The sequence below is a fragment of the Podarcis gaigeae genome (genome assembly GCF_964106915.1).
Source record: "Podarcis gaigeae genome assembly, chromosome: 9".
NCBI lineage: Eukaryota > Metazoa > Chordata > Lepidosauria > Squamata > Lacertidae > Podarcis > Podarcis gaigeae.
Window position 1 is genome coordinate 59,311,221 of NC_139685.1, and position 21,888 is coordinate 59,333,108.

The 21,888-nt window shown below is 43.0% G+C and overlaps 1 protein-coding gene across 2 annotated transcripts; it reads left to right on the forward strand.

Annotated features, from left to right (window-relative positions):
- The first annotated feature begins 9,146 nt into the window (after positions 1 to 9,146).
- On the forward strand, positions 9,147 to 16,880 carry DDIT4L (DNA damage inducible transcript 4 like). Of its 2 annotated transcripts, none has more exons than XM_083756976.1 (3): positions 9,147 to 9,267; positions 9,903 to 10,044; positions 13,767 to 16,880. In XM_083756976.1, the coding sequence occupies exons 2-3, from the start codon at positions 9,957 to 9,959 to the stop codon at positions 14,249 to 14,251; spliced, it is 573 nt and encodes a 190-aa protein (XP_083613102.1). In that variant the 5' UTR covers positions 9,147 to 9,267; positions 9,903 to 9,956; the 3' UTR covers positions 14,252 to 16,880. The 2 variants fall into 2 exon arrangements, with proteins under 2 accessions (XP_083613102.1, XP_083613101.1); XM_083756975.1 differs by lacking the exon at positions 9,147 to 9,267 and adding an exon at positions 9,326 to 9,544.
- The last annotated feature ends 5,008 nt before the right edge of the window (positions 16,881 to 21,888 follow it).

The window sequence follows — 21,888 nt, forward strand, 5'->3', positions numbered from 1 at the left end:
CGCAAGAATTTAACCTTAATTATTTACAATTTTGTTTCACCCGCAAGAAAGAAGGACTTTTTTGCTGGCTAGGTTCAATTCTAATCCTTCTAACCTCCTTTGGGGTAGGTTTGCGGGTATGGCAGAAGGAGATAGGATCTGCCCATGTGATGCCCACCTGGTGGAAACTCTAGCTCACGTGGCCCTCAAATGTAAAATGTATGATGATCTCCCCCATCAATTTTTAAACCATCTATGGAACATGGTTTCCAACATGGAAACCAGAGACAGAGGTTATATGCTTCTTATTACAGGGGAGAGACCAGGAGCTCACCAAGACAGTAGCTAAGCTCTTCTATTTGATTTTTTGTCGCCAAAGTATGCTACAGGATTCTGCCCTTGCTGGAGACCCACAGAGATGAAATAGATTGCTCGCCTCTTCTTCCCTTTGGCAAATGACTGTACTGTTGAAATGGTAATGAGATCGCACTGGCTTATTTATTCTGAATGTTTGTAAGTGATGCCAATAAAGGTTTGATGATGATGATGATGATGATGATGATGATGATGATGATAAAGAACTACTAGAGTAAGATGAATTTGCAAGCAGGATTTGAACTATGAGCAACAGAAGGAACTAGATTATAGCATTGTGGTTATGGTTTAATAGATAGTTTTTTTTACAACAACTCCATGGAAAACTGGGTGGGAAGTCGACAAAAATAAGAGAAACAATGTACTGTAATTGTGTATAGGATTGTATATGTTAAAAATGTTGAAGCTTAATAAAATACAATGGGGAAAACATCTGCTTAATTCAGCATCATATAACCTCCCTGCAGAATGAATGCTCAATAAACAAGATGTCTTGAACTGGTCAACCCAAACGGGTTGTTGAGGATGGCAGGAGGGAGAGAGGGAGGGAGGGAGAGGCATTTCCCTCCTATTTTCTTTAAAGCTTAGTTTTGTTTTCCCTCTGCAAACTGACTTCATACTTGAGGAAACAAAAAACAAAACAAAAAATCAATGATGTATTCCTGCCTATGCTGAAAGGCTGACACCATTTGTAGTGAATGTTATTAAAGTTCAGCATTCATTCCACTGAGACTCAACCTGTTCACTGCTTCAGAAATAAAACAGCAATATATTTTTTTCTGCCTGGGCTGGATTAGAAGGAGCATTCCTCTCCCCCATCCTCAGACTCAGAACCTTACTCTTCTGAATCCAATAGGGTTTGAATTAAAGTGTTTGCCCCACACAGTTTCATATTCTTAGGTATTTGGCTGTTACACTGAAATACAATTGCAGAAGAGAAGTAGTGCCAGAGCACTGTTGTATTGTGAGTGCCTGGTGTTCAACATCAACTTTTCCATAGTTTAGGTTTTTGTGTGTGTGTGTGTGTGTGTGTGATCCTAATTTGGGAAACATAATCAAACACTGCAATCCTACGCATATCTACTCAAGGGACTAAGTCTCACTGAGCTCAACCTACAGAATAAGACTGCAATGTAAATCCGCTATTTACAACTATTTTTATTTTTTTAATAAATCAGTCAGATTTTCTCACCATCAAAAGACAGTTTCCCTATAAAGAGTCCAACCGATAACAAGGTTAAAAATGGTAAGTTAGGAAGGTAATCAAGCATACACCCAGCCAAATTTCACCTACGTAATTATGGATACGGAGGACTTAAAACACAAGAAGTCTATCCATCTGCCATATTTTTGAACATATAGCACCATATTTTAGGTACAGGCATATGCATTTGTGGACTGTAAGCGATTTGAAGCCACAATCTCCAAGTTTCTTATTCTGGAAACGATATCAAGGAACTTCTAGTAACAAGACAGAAATTTGCATCTGCATGATGGGAAAGCTTGCGTATTATGCATCTGTTAGAGAGTGACTCAAAGCTTTTGTCAGGGGAATAAAGATCAAGGATGTAGTTCTAATAATACCCAGCTTAGAACTAAGTCCCACGTTGTGTACATTTGTGCACACATACACACAAATTTGTGTATAGGCTATGAATCAGCTCATCTAGATCTGCCCAGAAGAATCTTGGTGCATCTCTTATGCAGGTACCAATGTACTGATAGCAAATGACATGGTTCTGGATTGGCACCGGGTGCAACTAGGTTATGCAACTGGGTGCAACTAGGTTATGACTCAGCTGTTCCAAAAGGTTAAGCTTTCCATCACGACAGCCATTTTCTCTTCTGTGCTTACTTCCTCTGACAGTGCATATTCACAAAACCCCAAAGCTTGGAACTCCTTTATATGACAGATAGATGGATGGATAGATTTAAGTTTACATCAGCCTAGAATGAAACTGCCTCATGAGCCCAGAGTGAGACCGCTATCTCAGATGGGGGGGGGGTGATTGGGGACAAGAAGTGGTGGTGAGAAACTTGTTCACACATTATGCCAAACACAGGTACAAAGTACACATGTATAGTCTTAGTGTGAAAGAGTTTACACTTGCTGATTTGTACAGCTCTGCTACTCTGTGCACAGGTATGCAGGTTGTACACTCCTTACATGTGAAGAACTGTATGGGTGTGCAGCTCCACTCTTTCTGTACACAAGCACACAGCTTGTACACTCATTCAATATAGCATGTGAGCACTCCAGTCCTCAAGTATTGAAGGACAACAGAGCTGTGTGTGCCACATGTCAGGTATTTCCCCCTCCCTCCGGTAGCTTCCGATAAGAAGTAGCAAGCCTTTGGCAAGTTTATAGTCTGTTTTATTTACAACAACATACTGAGATCAGCATCAGGCCGCCCTCCCCATGAATGGCAGTTGCTCACTCTGAGTCCCCTATCCTTCTGCAGCAAGAAGTGTGCCACCAGACACCTGCCTCTCCCCTGCGTTTCTGTTGTTCTTGGACCCTTTCAGTCCTCTGAGATCAAGGGGAGGGAGGGACTTCCCCACTACTCTCAACTGAAGAATCTCTAAAGGCTCCCTCCCTCCTGGTTGCCTAGCTACTATCTCAAAACTGTCTATCTCTCCTCCCCCCCCCCCGCCTCGAACAAGCAGCTTCTGAATTTGCTGGTCTCTCTGCTTCTGGGAACATGTAAGGCAGGGGGGTGAATCCTCTCCCTCCTCCTCTGTCAGAGGCTGCTGTGCCTGCATTCCTTCATCTTCGGAGTCAGACCAGTCTCTGGCATCTGATTCAGACCAGTCCCTGACACCACACACACTCCTTCAGCTATCCGGCTGCCCTCCAGTGTGGTAAAGGATGATGCCTCACAGCCAATGTTGAAATAAGATTCACTGTGGTATTTGGATAGGGAGGCACCATTTCATTCTTCACTTCAGGACTCAGCGGTTCTCAACCTGTGGGTCCCCAGATGCTGTTGGACTACAACTCCCATCATCCCTGACCTATGGCCTTGCTAACTAGGGGTGATGGGAATTGTAGTTCAACAACATCTGGAGACCCACAGGTTGTGAAAGGCTGCTTCAGGTAATAAAATGCATTTGGTTATTCCTGGTTGTCCCCCACACACCCACAATTGACTGTGGGGCAGCCTCACAACCTGGCTAAAAAAATATGGATGGAGTCCTTGCCCAGTTCTTTCATGCAACTGTGATTTATGTATGAACCAGCAGTAAATAGGCAGAGTCTTGTGCTGGGGGGGTGGGGAATGCACATACTCTATAAATTACTTTCAGTAAGAGCAGACATTGTTATAGCATGATGCTGAGTTCAGAGAATGTGTTCCGCAGAATAGGATCACTATGGCAACAATTTCTCATCTTAGAACTGAAAAGCAGCTGGGATTGTGATCAAAGGGGCATGTTTTCTAGCGAGATTGGCTACAGACTGTAATTGACCTAGTGCTTCACATCTTGACATAGCAATGATATCAAAAAGAAGAAAATCTTGAACATGCTGTCAGGGATGATGGTGGCAAATGCAGCATCTGAGGAATATATGAGAAAAAGCTGGGGGTGGTTTCTTTTCTGAAAAATAGCAATAATAAGGAGCAGACTTTTAAGCACTTTTACATACACTGAAGTTATTGAGCATGTGCTTAAAATCTGAAGCTAAAGGGTTAGGGTCAGTTTATATGCCAGACAAATCAAATGGCAAAGCGTCTCCAGCATTGTATCACTACAGCATTCAAGTGTAGGGCTGTATGTGACTCCTAACCTACAGAGGCAGGGGACACCTTCTCTGCCCATAGAAAAATATTGTGTTCCGAAAGAAGCTGAGCTCTTTAAACGACATGCAATATTGCTTTATGTAGAGATCCTGCCACCCCCAAAAACGAGGGAGCATTCAAATATGACACAGCTCCCCAAAAGACCTGGCTACTCGATTGTGACAATTTAACAATGTGCATCACTTTGGCTCATAATAAGAAACCCAAATGCAGTGATGGCTAAGGTGCGCTACAGACTTTTGATTGTTTCTACACCAGGGACGAGGGTGGCACTGTGGTCTAAACCACTGAGCCTCTTGGGCTTGCCGATCAGAAGTCGGTTGTTCGAATCTCCACAACAGGTGAGCTCCTGTTGCTCGGTCCCTGCTCCTGCCAACCTAGCAGTTCGAAAGCACATCAAATGCAAGTCGATAAATAGGTACAACTATGGCGGGAAGGTGAACGGCGTTTCCATGCGCTGCTTTGGTTTTGCCAGAAGCAGCTTAGTCATGCTGGCCGCATGTCCTGGAAGCTGTCTGTGGACAAACGCCGGCTCCCTTGGCCAACAAAGCGAGATGAGCGTGCAACTCTTACACCATGCTACTGACGTATTTGTAGTGGATTTGTACTGGAGTGTCCACACATCGTTTTGCTTCATTAGTTGTAACTGCATTATTGTAATCTGGAGGTTCGCTCTTGCACACACACACACGCACACACCCAAAAAAATTAACACCGCTGGAACATTAGTGGCAGAAAAAGTATCAGGATTTCAGCAGGATATGACAGGGCATGCACTGATTGGAAACGAAGTGGTATATCTGCACTGAAACATTTGCAGTTTTGAAAGTGGATCGCAGAACTGTTCCAATTATGAGCATAAATCATCAGGAATACACAGTAAAACATACATCTGGAAGGGCTTTAAATGTCATTCACTGAAAGAGAAGAGCCCAGATATTGTTTTTACTTCCTACAGGATTAATTCCAGGGGAGCTGGTACAGGTGCATTTCTCTTCCATCCCATGCCATGCACTCCCCAAGTGAAGCTTTGTGATCTCCCCCCAAGCCAAGCTGTTCCACAGTATCTTTGGAGTGAGTGGCAGAGTCCTGTGCCAACCCCACTGAACTTAATGCAGCCAGCAGCTTGCCTTGGGGGACGACTGCTTTTTTTCTTCCTATGGCAGAATGTTGGGCAAAGGTGGTTGCCAGACAAACATTAATCCATCAGGCTAATGAGCCACAAACAAATCACTTAGGCTCTCTTGGAGCTGTTCCAGGCAGCAATCAAACTGGCAGAGAAGTTTTAATTAATGAACCGCTGAACTGACCACTTAACAGAGCTTTACTTTTAAAGGCAGAAAATCACATAAGATGCCAAGCCCTGTTCTTTTACATTTCCCCCTCAACTTTTTAAACAAAATTAAAAACAATAACCACTTCTTCCTTTCAGCTACATGGTGGGTTTGATGGGCAGTCTCCCGGAGAGGCAGATGCTTGAGATCTCCCCAACGCAGTTTAATTGGAGCTATCTGGACACTTGCCTGATAATAATTGCACTCTAGCATATACCTCCTTCCTCCCCCAATTATTTTCTCGGCTCTGAGCAAGTTCACCTGCTCCCAGACCCTCCTACTCCTGCTTTCACCATTTTGAGGAGGAACAATTTGTTGTGCTCTGTTCACCGCCTTCTTACACACCTGCTGAAAAAGGTATTGTTATAGGTTTGCGGGGGTCAGTGTGGATGGCATTCTAAGAAAGCTTAGAAGAGGCCACTGAACCAGTCAGACCATTTCCTTTGTCAAGGTAATTGTCAGGAATTCAGCCTACCCTTGAGTAGGACCCTGGCAGAGACATATGCCCGACTGGCATGTTCTCTCCCTCCTGGTCCATCGTTCGGGAGCTTCATAAGCTTTATTCTGCCAACCGATGCCAACCGACACCAGCACACTTAGGGATCCGCAGAGTTTGTGCAGTTGTGTAACAGAACCCCAGCAACTCAGCATTTTGGCTAATCTACTTTATTTACATATAAACACACACGGAGCACTGCAACATGGCTCCCTCTCTCTCTAGCATCAGACAGCAAAAGGGAAAAAGAACAAAGGACAATAGTCCCACTTCACGGAACACAGTAACACAAACATCCTGTCTCCATCACTTCCCACTCTGTGGAGTCAAAACATATACCGTCATGTGACAGACAAAAATCCCATGACTGCAATCATGGAGCAGGAATTCCAACAGTAATAGCCTTAGCTGGCTAGTTAAGTACTGCCAGATACATGTCCAAAGAGGTTGCTCTGTTGCCATAACGACAATTGATGACTATGTACTACCTCCACTGTGGGAAGCAGTATGCCCCTGAAGGTCAGTTGCTGGGAATCACAAGTAGGAAGAACATCCCTGTACTCAGGTCCTGCTTGCAGGCTTTCCACGGCCATCTGGTTGACCACTGTGAGAACGGAACACGGGACTAGATGGGTTTATGGCTTGATCCAGCAGAATGCTTCTTGCACTCTTATTTAGGAATTGCAGCTTTCTGCATCAGTGCATTGCCATCCCAGTAAATGTGCTGATTATGGGTGGAAGCTTCACCTGTTAAAATTCTACCTGACCTACAAACTGTTCAAACTATATGAACCTGGCCAGGAACGTGGTAAACCAAAGGACATATGGAATGGAAGGAAAATACATCCTCATTTTCCTTCCTTAATTCAAGTTCAGCAGTACTTTTCCAGGAGTATTCGGGGTAGTCTATTACAGCAAACACACACAAAATAATATTGTGGCATCCCAAGACTGTGGGTCAGACTACACCTTATGCAAAGTGCATCACTTGGAAACACATGAGGCTTTAAAAAAATAAAATCATTAGGCACAGAGGGCCCTGATTTTCACCAGGATCCAGAGCACAGGAAGAGGAGATTTAACCCTTCCTTTTCCAGCTCCGTTCCCGATAATTTCCCCTCCTCTCCTCTGCTTTTAACCCTGGAGGAAAGACCCACATTAAATACCCATTGATCTTCAAAGACCCAGTCTTGGCTCTCCTTGTAGAAGGAGTAGGGAAACTATGGTGTTTCAGAAGATGCTAGTCCACCACTCCCATTGTCCCTGATCACTGATCATGCTGGATGGGGTTGATAGAAGTTGGGGGTCCGACAACATCCAGAGGACTACAAATTCCCGGCCTTATAGGGACACTCCCCAAGATGCAAAGTCCTAAAACACTCGTGCAAACTCCTGTTAATTTGCCTAAGATGCTGGTTTTCTTAGCCATCTCAATGAGCAGGATAACAGCCTGATGTTCACGGGCAAGAGATTCCCCTGGCACCAAACTAAATCCCTCCTTGCAACTCATCTGCTTCTCCTGGTGAGCTTGCTTACTCCCTGATCACAGAAATAGGTCCAGACACATGTTGACCACATGTGTCCTCTGTCCCTGAGCAAGAGCGGTAACAGATTAGGAGCAGTGCCTTTGTAACACTGGCAACCTCCTCTGTTCATTAAGTCCCAGTCACTTTTTTAGTAAAGCCTGTAGCATTTAAATACTGCATTTTTCCTTATTATATCACTCCTGTGCATAATTCTGTCCCCTCAGATTAAGGGGTGGGTGGACGGGTTCCGGATCCCACTGTGCACACATATTTTGCAGATTGCAATCAGAATAGAGTTGCAAGATGGAAAATGTCATGTTAGAATCATAGAGTTGAAAGGAACCCTGTTTCAAGTACAAATACCTGCTGGAAAGATAAAGTAGGCACCTCTTATCATATGTGGTGGACATGTAAGGTAATAAAAGCATTCTGGGAAATGATATATAATTAATTGAAAAAAATGTTTAAAATAACTTTTATTTTTAAAAAACCAGAAGCTTTTCTATTAGGAATTGTAAGTACCAATATTCCAAAGGAGCAGAAAAGACTTTTTAGGTATACGACAACAGCCGCACGGATGTTATTAGCCCAGAGATGGAAAGAAGACAAAGTCCCTACCAGAGAAGAATGGCAAACTAAGCTGTTGGAACATGCCGAAATGGCAAAACTGACTGGAAAGCTCAGGAACTAAGAAGACTAAAACTTTAATAAAGAATGGGGGGAAATTGTAACCTATCTGGGAGACCACTGTAAGCAGATGAAAACATTAGCAGGATTGCAATACTACTTGTAATGTAGCAAATACTGTGGACAAAATGGAGAGATATAAAATATGGATTACAGAATAATATGCAGTTGAAAAGGTTGACAATAGGACCCGTGGAGGGGAAGGTGGGAAGTCCAGAGATTTGGAGGAATCTCTAAATAGGGATATGTATTATGTATTGTTATAATTTTATACTTGTAAAACCAAATAGAAATTATTTCAAAAAAGGAAGGAAGGAACCCTGTTGCTTGTACCTATGACCCCGAGATTAAGAGTCTCATGCACTTCTGACTGAGCTATCCCCTTGGCCAGAAGGAAATGTGTCTTTACCCCAGAGTTAGTGTGCCAGGCTAGGACCTGGGTTCAAATCCCCATTTGGTCACGAAGCTCACTGGGGGGGGGGGGCGGGCAATCACCATCTCTCAGCCTGAACTACCTCACTGGGTTGTGATGAGGATTAGGAGGGGATTCTGGGGGGTGGGTGTGAAAACCACGTGTGCCCCTTTGAGCGATTTGGTGGGCTTTAAATGTAGCCATCCATAAACTAATAAAGAAGTGGGCCTTTGGGAGCGGGCGGTGGGCAGAGGCGGGGAAACGACCACTTGCTCCCATCACGTCACCCATTCACACGCACACGTGCGCAATCAGGGGAGCAGAAAAAAGCAAGGAGAGAAGCGGATCAAAACACTGCTGTGAGTCAAACATTGACAGAGAAGGATGGATGTGTGTGAGAGAGACAGAGAGAGAGGTCAGGTGACCGATGTTTTCCTCTCTCCCAAGTCTTTCTGACATTCAATCTGACCAATCCAGTGATCAGCTCGCCTCCCCCCCCCCCCCGCCGCTCCGCAGCTCTTCTTTCACATGGGTGAACTGAGTTAAGAGGCTGTTTGCTCCTCTTCCCCCGACGCGCAACTCACCTTCACGCAGCCGCCAATGGCGAGAGACATACGCCTGCAAAGTTTGCCGCTGCCCCTAAAGACCTGCGGAGGAGGTGGAGCATTGGGCGCGGGTAGCAGAGAGATATATATAGATATCTGTATATATAAGTCGTTCTCGTAGTACGAGAGAGAGAGGAAGGGTGGGTGGTGTGGAACAACGGGTGGAAGTTTGCACTTATTTATTACTTTTTGTATACCTAGGTGGGTTGTTGTCGTGTTACTTTTGTCTTTTTTTACACTTTTTATTTAAAAACTGATTTCCAATGAAAGCTGAAGTTGCTTTTCTAGAAAATTAAAATTTCCGTGCACTTTACTTGACATTTTCAGCAGGTAAGAGGAGCTGTTTGTCTTGGGGGCTGAATTAATGGATTGTGTTTACTGTTCTGCAATCTGCCTGTGAACTGCTCTCCCCTTTTTTTAAAAAACAACAACAAATAAATTCTCTAGTTTTCTTTAAAAAATAAGTGTTTGATTTCACTCTCTTCCCCCCCACCCCCCAGACTTTAAACTGCTAAACTGCTAATGGATTGTAAATAACACATAGATTGTTTTCTTCAAAACCTTGTGGTCTGATGCATATCAAATTTCTCCTGCTGCAGCTTTTCCAGTTTTGAGAATTGTGTGCTGCTATCTTTTTATTGTCTAACGGCCTGTCAATAAACTATATTTGCTTTTTTTTTTCCTTCAGTTAACCCAGAGAGGTAAGCCCGCCTCTTGGTGGCAAGGACAACTGTTCTTCAGAATGGTGGCATCCAGCAGCTTAAACCTTAAAAATTCTGCATGTATCTCTGAACTGATACAGCAACGCTTTCAGCCAGCACCCGTGACTGGTGAGTGGGTTCAGATGCTGGTGGTTAATGCCACACTTACTAACTGAATGCAATCCAGGTTCCATTAGGCTGTGATGCAAGATCTGCAATTGTGCTTTTGGGCTTGCATGTATACACACAGAGAGGTGCTTAGGCTACAAGTCTTCTGCAATAATAATAATAATAATTCATGCAGTTTGTTGGTTTATGAACGACCCTAAAATTGAACTTGGTGTCAGCTAGTGTGAACAGCTGGAGGATATAACAATCCCCCCCACCCAATTTCATCTTCCAGAAAGATCAAAATGATGATGAGATTCACACCGAATTAAAATTGTTTGTGGATGCGTCATGGAAAATTATGCAAAATGTGTGTAGCATGTGTGGAATGGATCTCAGACTCTTCCTAAAGCCCTGAAGCTCTTCCTAAGGCCCTGAAGTTTGGTCATTCAACTGCATGTTAAGCAGCAAGTCCCCCCCCCCCCCCAATTTAGCCTGCAAGAACTGAACAGTTTACTATTGTTAGGCCTTTGCAAAACATTGCGCAACACTCTTAGCAACTTTTCGCTATGCTATGTGTGCTGTGCCCAAATTATCACGCCAAACAAAGTAGTTGGAGACAAATCACATTTTCATGGGGAAAGCATACTGTTTTCCTGATAGGAACATGGGAAGCTTCCTTATACTGAGGTCATTGGTCCAACTAGTTCAGAATTATCTACACTGACTGGAGATTCCCTATCTGGAGTTGCTGGGGCTCAAACCTGTGGCCTTCTGTATTCAAAACAGATGCTCTACCACTGAGCTATAGCCTTGTGACAGCTCTGAAGAAAAATTGTATCGACAATTTTGTTATTTTGTTTCAATAGGTGATGGACTTGTTATTTTGTTTCAATAGGTTGCTTTCAATGCCTTTAGTGATTTTTCTCTCTTAATGCTAGAACTTCTGTTCATCTCATGAATCTGAAACAGGCAAGAAGTACTTCTCCACCCCAGGGCATGGTTACACAATGGAATTTGCTAGCACAAGATGTGGGGGTGGTCACCACCAATTTAGATGGCCGTGAAATGGAATTTGATATATTCATGGAGAATAAGGCTATCTGTGACTACTACACTGATGTTTATATCCCCTGAATAATAGTCACTGGCTGAGGAGCAATACTAGTGACTCATTGTGCTCATGTACTGCTTAGAATCATAAAATTGTAGAGTTGAAAGGGACCCTGAGGATCATTTAGTCCAATCCTCTGCAATGCAGGAATCTCAACTAAAGACAGACAGATGGTCATCCAACCTCTGCTTAAAAACCTCCAAGGAAGGAGAGTCCACCACCTTTCTAACGAGTCTGTTCCACTGTCAAAGAGCTCTTACCATCAGAAGCTTCTGGCTAATATTTAGTCGGAATCTCTTTTCTTGAAATTTGAATTCATTGGTTCAGGTCCTACCCTCCAGAGCAGGAGAAAACAAGCTTGCTCCATCTTCCATGTGACAATCTTTGAGATGTTTGAAGATGACTATCCTATCTCCTTTCAGTCTCTTCTTTTACAGGCTAAACATACCCAGCTCCTTCAACCATTCTTGGTGTCCAGACCTTGGTGCCCTCCTCTATGCACATTCCAGCTTGTCAATATCCTTCTTAAACTAGAACTAGACACAGTACTCCAGGTGTGGTCTGACCAAGGCAATATAAAGTGGTACTGTTACTTTCCTTGATTGGGACACCATGCTTCTGTTGATGCAGCCTAGAACAGCATTGCCCTTTTTGCTGCTGCATCACACTGTTGACTCATGTTAAGCTTGTGGTCTACTAAGACCCCTCAATCCTTCTCACATGTACTACTGGTAAGCCTGGTGTCCTACATCTTATATTTGTACATCTGGTTCTTCCTGCATAAGTACAGAACCTTATATTTCTCCCTGTTGAAATTCATTTTGTTAGTTGGGACCCAAGTCTTCAATCTGTTAGGTCATCTTTAATGCCAGTTCTGTCTTCTGCGGCACTTTGGCACCTGCACATTTGATGAGCATCCCCTCATTTCCTTCATCCAAGTCATTTATGAAGACTTTGAACAACAACAGGCCCAGGACAGAACCCTGTGGCACCCCACTTGCCTCTTTTTCCAGAATGATGAGGAACCATTAGTGAGCACTTTGGTCAGCCAACCAGCTACAAATCCACCTTACGCATCCCACATTTTACCAGCTTCACTGCAAGAATTTGCAGAAGACTTTGTCAAAAGCCTTACTGAATTCAAGATACACTATGACGACAGCATTCCCTTGATCCACCCAGCTTGTTTGTAGACTTCCCAAAGCATCTGGTTGTCCACTGTAGGAGACATGATGCTGTACTACATGGACCATTGGACTGATCCAGGAGAGTTCACCATATAAACTGTTCTGAACACTAACCACAACCAATAGGCGACATTTGCAAACCAGCAACATGGCTGTGTTCACCAACTATGGTGAAAAATCATACCCTTTCTTTTTTTTTACACCAGCTGGGTATCAACTTTGATTTTTTTAGGGCTGGTCCTTGGAATGTGTTCCACCAAAAGAAAACTACACAAAATTTTGCAGAGAACCTTTAACCCAAGGATTGGAGAAGTTATTGCTTACCAAAATAATAATGCCATGAAATCCATTTTCTAAGCACTATCTTTATCAGTATGCATCCTAATATGAAAGTCAAAATGAATAAGGACTAAATAAATGGTTGTGATTTTAGCAGAGCTATCAAACTAATTCAATAGTTTCCAGATGATTAGTATCTGCGTTATATTTGACATCTGCAGGCTAAGCACTTATTAGAAGTAAAAGAGCTACCACTCAGCCCTTTCTTGCAACACTACCTGAAATATTTCTAAAAGTTCCATCCCCTTTTAAAACTATCCTGCCACAATCAAAATAGCCCCAAGAACAACAAACATGTCTACTGATGAAAACTAAACGTCCTCCTCACCAGCTTTGGGACCAGATAGAGCAACCGAAGCTTGCAACTCCTAAATTTGCACATAAATATTAGCAACGTATTGACATATACTGTACCTTTTAGCAAAACTGAAGCATTCCTATAGGTGAGAAATAACTTTTCATCCAACTGGACTCAGCAAAACATTAATTCAAATTGATTGCAGCCTTACAGTTTTGCTTGCTATTCTCTTTGCCACATAAAAAGATGTGGTGAAAACTGTGCCTAACTTTCCTCCAACGTTTAATTTAGTGAGGTAAACAAATTGCTTCTCTTTTGGGCGTGTGTGTGTGTGTGTGTGTGAAGCAATTTGGCTCATCTTCTGACAGCCTGCCCAAATGTAATCTATTAAGAAAAGCATGATTGGGTCACTTGCTTAGGAGTCTTGTATGTCATCTCTGTGTGTTTTTCTACTAACATCATCTTCTGTTCCTTTTTAGTAAATAATCAAATGTTTGTTAGTGGCAAAAGGGCCATATCCTGATTGCAGTGCACTTCATGACTCTTCTGTTGTAACCACTTTGTCAAGGGAAAGGCAATTTGATAAACTGTTTATTTCTGCATGAAGTCAAAGTGGGGTTGCTTGTTGGCAGCAGATACAGTAGACCTAGCTGCTATTTTACATTAGCTTGGGGGGACAACAAACACACTATATATAATATGTGAATTCTTGGCTTGCTGTAATTATTTGATACTGCAGGTGGTGGCTGGCTGGCTTCTTGCCTGGTAACTGAGAATCTCTTTCCTCTTCTCCTATCCTTTACAGATTTTGACTACTGGGATTATGTAGTGCCCGAACCCAACTTTAATGAGATGGTGTTTGAGGAACAGAAATGTCAGAGTCTAGTTAGAATGCTGGAGAGCTGCCTATCTAAATCAAAACAGACTAAACTGCGTTGCTCTAAGGTTCTAGTCCCTGAGAAGCTAACCAGGAGGATAGCCCAAGACGTCTTGCGTCTCTCTTCCACCGAGCCTTGTGGCTTAAGGGGGTGTGTCATTCACGTCAACTTAGAAACAGGAAATGTGTGTAAAAAGCTGGATAAGATTGTCTATGACCCCACTGTCGTTCCTACTTTTGAACTGACGCTGGTGTTCAAACAGGACTGCTGTTCATGGCCGAGTTTCAGGGATTTCTTCCCCAGAGCTTGCTTCACTTCCGGCATCAAACGTACTCTGATCCTGAGTCCTGGGTTTCGTCTGATTAAGAAAAAATTGTATTCATTGATTGAAACAGTTGTTGAAGAATGCTAAAAGCACACACACAAAAACACCTGTTTTTAACAGTTTAAATAACTGAGCCTGAAACCCTTAGAAATATGAATTTTATTTTTTTTAAGAAGATTGCGACTTTTGCACAGATGCCCTCTATTTAGGCTAGCTAAACCTCAGTAAAGCTACTTGGTATTGGGTAGAATGAGAAGGAACACAGCTATTAATACTTGAAACATTCCTTGATCAGCACCAGAAAGTCCCAATAGCCAACATGATTGCTGCTTATTGCTAGCCACTATACTAAATGTTCCCTGTTAACATTTTGGCATTCTTGACTCCCACCTTCCCTTTTTTTTTTAAAGAAAAAAACTAAGTTCTCTAAATTCCACTTCTTTAAGAAGAACTAGGGGAAGTTTTCCTTTATAGCCTTCAAAGAACAAAAACAGTTGGCAGTGTCCTTTTGACATAAATACAGGAGTTGGGAACCTTTGGGTCTCCAGGTGTTACAGAACTACAAAGGTCACCATCCCTGCACATTGGCCATGCTGGCTGGGGCTGATGGGAGTTGTAGTTCAGCAACTACTGTGTTAATAGGAACCATGCTTCCAAATGTTGTTTGTAGCACCAAACACAGAGGTAGAAAGTATTGGAAGGAGGTGGAACTAAAGTCTTTGTGGGGAACCTGTTCTTCAGCTGTTCCTGGGCTACAACGCCCATCATCCCTGGTCGTTGGCCATGCTGGTTGAGGCTGATGGAAACTGGAATCCAACAACAACTGATGTGCTACAGATTCCCCATCCTGGAATGAAAAGTTAAACCTTGGGTCACAAAGCAACAGTAGCTTCAGTTTCATCCTGCTAGTATTTTGTGGGGGACTAACAAAAATTAGCATAGTTCTGTTCTTATGGGATCCTCGAGATGGAAGTGTTTGTGTTAAAATAGTTTCCCTAAAGTGTCAGTAACAACTGCACCATATTTCAATTGAAATGTGTGTTTTGAATTCTGGCTTTTGGCACTAAATGCTGCATTTATTTTTTCTCAGTCTCGTAGAAGTGCTGGTGGTGTCCATCAATACTCCTGACCTGCCTCACATCTATTTCTGAAAAAAGAGGGGGGCTATTGCTCTAGTACACAGTTGCCTTCCACTTTTGGTGTGAAAGAACACCTCATACAACCACTTCTTGGGCTTCCCTTCAGTGGTGGTGATGCCTAAAACGATTGCTGGTTTTCAGGTGACTGCTTGATCATCTGAAAACCACAGCCGGTTGACTTTATTATGGTCCCGCAAACGATTCATAGTTGACGGGTTCAGAAGGCTGCTTTACCACAGACTGGGAGGAACACTTTGGTTCTCTTTCAGCAGGATATTTTTAAAAGGAGTACCCAATCTGATGTTCACTGTTGTTTCCCTCTTAGAGTTTCTTGGCTTAGCTAAGGGGAAATCTACATGGCCATGGGGGCAAGAGAGGCCAGCTGAAGATTTATTTTTTATTTTTGCTGTCTTGCCACCCATGCGTACTCCAGACATGAGCCATCTATGATCCAAAGAGCAACATATATGTGTGTTTCCTAGTCTCCATAATCCTTTTGTCAAGGATGTTCCCCTACTTCAGCAGCATTAGGAAAACGTTCCTTATTAATTTTAAGGCTATGAAAGGCTTATTTCCCTTGAAAGTGCTAAGATGGAGGTCTTTCATCTTGGTCATGCCAAACCTTCAGCTTTTGTCTCTTGCCGGGGCTCCAGCTATTAAGTTGCCCATTACTGTCCTTTCAGAAACCCAGTAATCACATTGAGGGTGGAGGGGGTGAGGTTTGCCACTCTTTTAGCCCCCATTGAATCAAATCGGCTGCTTGTGTCAAGCAAAGGTATTGCACTGAATGTCTTTCTTTAATGCCTCTTGGCTTTAAACTCCTATAGCTCACAGCGCTGAGATTTAAGCACTGTTCATGCAGATGGGCCATGTTAACATACCATGATTCGTGGCTTTCTTTGGAAAAAGCACTTCATGAGGGACCAGATCCTACCATACATAAATATTGAGAAACAGAGATATTGAGAAAAGACTGTTGTAGTGGGAATAGTAGGCAGCATTGTCTAATGCCCCAGGAATTTTTTTTTCTGCGTCTGTGCTAGTTTAGCATTTTGCTAATATGTAATGAAAAAGGGGTGATCTTGGAAGCTTCTACAGGTGACACTCCTGATTTCCTTCAAATGCTATTATGGGGGGGGGGGGGGAGGGCAAACTTCTATGTACATGGCATATATTTCAGAAAGACTAATAGACTTGGGCAGGGAGTATTGCAGAGAAAGGGGTGTCTCTGTTGCCTGATAAGTTGCAGAACACTAAATTTTAAATAGCTGACATTGGAATAAAAATTGGCCCATTTCTCTATACCAGCTACTGAACTTCTGTCTTGTTGCTATTAGGACCGTTGTAAACTCACAATGCACTTAAAACCGCTGTTAACCTTCTGGTGTTAAATGGCCGCCATTTGTATGGGTGGATGTTGCACTGATGCAGATGCCAGAATTGTTTTGAAGTTGCAAAATGTTTTTGGTTCTTGCATTGCCTTGTTGTTATGGTCTTAGCATTGATCTTAAAGTGTTGGTTCCTATGGAAGGAGATGTAAGTCTGTCTTATAAATAAAGGTATATTTTTAATTCTCAGATCTCGGGTTTTCATTTTTCTTTAGTCTCGAGAATAATTAAGGTGTCTGGCCTGTCACTTCAGGAAAAGGCCACCAAAATGTAGAAGGGGATGTAGCGTTGCAGAAAAGTTTTTTTTCATAACACTAGAAATTGTGGACATTCAATGAAGCTGAACTTAGGACAGATGAATTATGGAATTTGCTCCTGCAGAGAAGGCAAATGAGCATAATGGTCACAAATCCAATACATTCAGGATTGGCACTGTCCATAAGAAATCCAGTTGCAGCGTACTTAACTTAAACTTACTATAACTTGTAGTAAGTCTAAACCTTAACATTATAGCATACTATGTACAGAACACCACACCAGAAGGAAAAGAGATAAAGTGAAACCCAGGCTCCTTCTGGCCGTACTTTTATAGTCAGCATGATTTTGACAGAAGAGATAAGAGAACCAGTTTAAACCAGCTGTACAGTGGTACCTCTGGTTGCGAACGGGATCCATTCCAGAGTCCTGTTCGCAACATGAGCAGAATGCAAGCGGCATCTGTGCGTGTGCTGTGTCTGCGCATGCGCGTGACGTCTTTTTGCGTGTCTGCGCATGAGCGAGCGGTGAAACCCAGAAGTAACCCTTTCCAGTACTTCTGGGTTGCGGCGGAACGCAACCTGACAAAATGTATCATGAAGCAAACACAACACGAGGTATGACTGTACTCAGCTTCTCTAGAAGTATAACCCAAACATCATTAACCTGCTTTCAGAACCCTCTAGAATGAAGTAGAATAGGAAATATCTCTACACATCAGATCAATACTTTCTGCACCAAGAAATGCAAACTGACAGCTACAAGGCATGGTGGCTATTCTCTGTCTCCACATATGGAGGCAGCAATGCTTCCGAATTCCAGTTCCTGGGAAGTCATGGGAGGAGAGACTTTTCTTGTGCTCATGTTCTGCTCCTTGGTTTCCCATAGACATCTGGTTGGCCACTGTGAGAACAGGATGCTGGACTAGATGGGCCATTATCCTGGTCCTGCTGACTGTTCTTACATATGCTTCACCTTTTTGAAAAGCAGCATGGAGGTGGGAAAGAGGAGAGTAGAAATTCCGCATCTCAGAAATGCCCCATTCAATTCTTAAAATAGAGGGAGATCTGAATTCTTCAGATTGATGGAAATAAACCTAACTAGCCTGTGTTTGACAAGGTGTATTTCTAGGTACAGAGTGAGCTCCCATTCATTAAAACATACAATGCAAATTTTGACTGAGTGGCCATACGTTCTTTTGCACAAAATGGAAACTTCAAAACCACAAGTTATGCCAAAGTTAAGCTTCTTAAGCATACATTGATACTTAATTCTCCTCTCCAACGTGTTGTTAGACTCTGGAAAAATTATGCAACTTGTTCTGCATCCACCGTGGTCTTGGGGCTTGAGGATGGGAGCCTTATATGACAAACTGCTTTGGAAATTGAGGGGATTTCTCAGAAACTCTGTGATGTGGCTTTGGAACTTGCAGAATAGCTGCTAATGTAGTTCTGTCCGAGTAGCAGCAGAGAAAGCTTAGTAAAATTGTATATACATATGCCAACCACAGTTTTCTCAGAAGCTAATGTGCTTTCCAACCTGTACTCTGCAAACAATACTTACACTAATAATAATAATAATAATAATAATAATAATAATAATAATACATTTTATTTATACCCTGCCCTCCCCAGCCAAGACCGGGCTCAGGGCGGCTAACATCAGATATAAAACAGTTGATTAAGATACAACTTAAAAACAAGATTAAAATACAACATTAAAATGCAGCCTCATTTCAATACAAACTCAAATAAAAAACTTTTGGGGGATGAAAATGTCAAATCTTCACCAAGGATAACTATTCAGACTGGTCCTACGTGGTCCAAAAAAAAGCCAGGGTAGTCCCCAAATAGGAGTTCCATCACAGAAGGAAAAAGGAAAGGGGGGTCAAGTTGCTTCCAAGCCAGAGGCCAGGCGGAACAACTCTGTCTTACAGGCAGAGGAAGAAATCAGACACTTAAAACCGACTTGGGTCCCATTGGGACTGGTGGTGTGGAAGGCAATGTGCTTAATGGCTGGTGAAGACAGGTACAGCCAACTAGTTTTAGCTTTGTTCCTATTAACAAGAGCAATGCTGAGCCTAAGGAGAAGGAAGCACACAGCCAGAACCAGCCTCTGGATTGGTTGTCAAGTAAGGACTGACAGACAGTAAGAGCTGTTCAACAATGTAATGGTCTCCTTCGGGAGGTTGTGGACTCTGCTTCATTAGAGGTTTTTAAGCTAAGGATAGATGGCCATCTGTCCTTGATGCTTTAGCTGAGATTCCTGCATTGCAGGGGGTTGGACTAGATTAGCCTTGGGGTCCCTTCCAATCTACAGTTCTCTGATGCTATGATTCTATGAAGAAAGCACAGGTGGTTTTGGAGGAATCAAGACCGAGGTTGGTGGAGCAGTGCTCCATTTGCTGTAATGGCCCAGTCTTCACTGCTCAAGGTCCTCAACCTTCTAATGGAATTACACTGTTCTGAAAGCAACTCTGGGAAGAACTGCATACTTGTAGGAGTGATATTGCAAGGTGAGGGTCATCAGTACACTGGAAACATTAACATGGAGCGAGGGTGGTTGGGGCCTGAGTAACAAGTATCTTGTGAGCTTTTACGTTGCATGGAAGTTTCCTTGACAGGCAAGGCTTGTTCTTAAGTTTGCTCTTAAGCACTTTGGGCTAAACAAGCTTCCTAGGCCTGGAATAAGGAGTACACATCTCAGGGTACACAGAGATCTGAACGAAGAGCTTCCTGTTTGCTGAGACATGCTTGAACATTCTGTCTGTGTAGAACACCCTCGCATCTAGTCCTTTCCAAAATAAGCACTTGGCTTCTTAAGACTCTTAATACATCCCCCTCATGCTTATTTTGGTTTTCAAAATATGTTTACTTGCAGAAGCGACTTTCCCACCAATGAGGCAGCACTTCTCCAACTGAAATCAACCGACCCAACTCCCCATTGATGGTGTCTATTATTTTGCTTTCCTAGAGCACAATCTTCCCCAGAAGAAGAATTCAGTGAAACTTAAAAGGCTGCACACTTGCAAGAAGATGCGGGTGTGAAAAGCACAACTCGAGGATTAACTGGGGAACAGAAGGGTTGTTGCTTCAACCATTTCTGACAGGCTCTTGTGCAGTCAAAGTTTCAGAGGTTGCATTCATCTTTATAGTTAGGCAGCAATGAATCAAATTCTATCCCACACTTTTCTGTGCATGGAAGAAGCTTGAACCTTATTTATAAGTTGATTTACTTTATTCCCTTTTCCTATGCAGTTGTCTTTTCCCCATCCTTAAAGTTATTCTGTGGTTTGTCACACTGGATTCCAGCAACATGAGACAGAAAGCCATTCCCTCTGGACTATGAGCACTGTAGTTTACTCCTCACAGAGAGAACAATTCCCAGCAGCTCTTAAACCAAAGTGCCTGGAATTCTCTGCTCTGAAGGAAATGATATGCTCCAAAGGTATAGTGTGTACACAGCTTTAGTAATGAAAGTCAAAAGCAGATATGAGTGCCTGTAAAAGGGCTGAAACAAAACCCTTTAACAGGGCTGAATAAAATAAGATCTGTATGTAGTTTTTCTCCCTTGCAAAGCATCCTTCAGAGGGCAATTTTGAGGGAGTAGGGTGTTAGAATTCCTGCTCCGTGACTGCAGTCATAGGATTGTTGTCTATCCCCAGGAGGGAGGGAACATGCCAGTCAGGCATGTGTCTCTGCCAGGGTCCTACTCAAGTGTAGGACAAGCTCCTGACAAAGGGTGCTTCATCTTTTCATTACCAACCTGCTTTTTTGTTTTTACCCCTGAAATCCACCCCCCCCCCACACACACACACAAGCTCATTTTCTCCACATAGTATTCTGAAGTATGCTGGTGGAAAGAAGTTCAGGGGAGGTCAGGATACCAAGGAAAAGGGTTCAGCACTCCCTCCACTTCAAGTAACCCATGCTGAGGTTGCTTCTCAAAGGAAAAGCAGTTGCAGAGTTGACATGACATCTGGCTCCATCAGTGCAGTTTTAGCTTGTTCCTGAACGCTTTTAGCTTGTTTGCTTTGGGTATGCTGTGCTCTTCTTGTTGTTCTTGTCGTTCACAAGACGTTAAGCACTTTTGAGGTATCTTCCCATGATGGTGGGTGACCTCAAGGTTGGACATCAAAGTAATGGCTGATGATGACACAGACTAGACCACATACTGTGGAGTGCAAGAGACTCCAGGGGTGTCTGCACTTACCCATGATTTGGCTTCCTTACAGTGAAGGTCAATGGAGACTGTGGTGTCTTTAGGATATAAGTTTTTATTTACACATACATACAACCAGTGCTTTTTTAAAAAAATGTTCAGGAGTACTCTCATTTTCCTACTCATATTGAAATACTGCCCCTCAATGAGGCCAAACTTAGATTCACAAAATGTTTAGGGGTATGCGTACCCCTGCATCCCCACAGAAAAAAAGCACTGCATAGAACCCGAGTGTAAAATGGAGGGACTCACAGGATTAGCACACCAACAGCTCTTGCCCTCCTTGTTTGGTTTCCTGGGAGGCCCAAGCTACACCTCTTGGGTTCAGCACAGAGCAAGACATGCCTCTGTGTCCCCAGCTTCTTGCATCAGTCAAAACACACAAATTCTCTCTCCCTCTCTCTTGGCCTATTGTTTCCCATCTTAGGATGTCTTGGCACCCAGGAGATGATGTGGAGAAAGGCCCACTTATTTGTCTCCATGACACTCTCTTTGGGCATCTACATGGCACTTCTTAACAGGCAGCCAAGGCCATTACCTTAACAAGGGAACTGGTTGGGCTGGTTTCTTCTCATAGTTTCTAACCTCACATGCACAGAATCATAGATTAGGAAGGGACCTATGGGTATCATCCAGACTGACACATCCACACACACACACACAAACACATACACACCCTGTAATAGTAGATACTACATATGCCTCATACAAGGAAGAAGGT

Bases quoted from the DNA above. Each gene is read 5' to 3' on its own strand.
- DDIT4L (XM_083756976.1), top strand. From the start codon at position 9,957: ATGGTGGCATCCAGCAGCTTAAACCTTAAAAATTCTGCATGTATCTCT. The intron at 10,045-13,766 runs GTGAGTGGGTTC...TATCCTTTACAG, and splicing joins TCAGCCAGCACCCGTGACTG to ATTTTGACTACTGGGATTAT.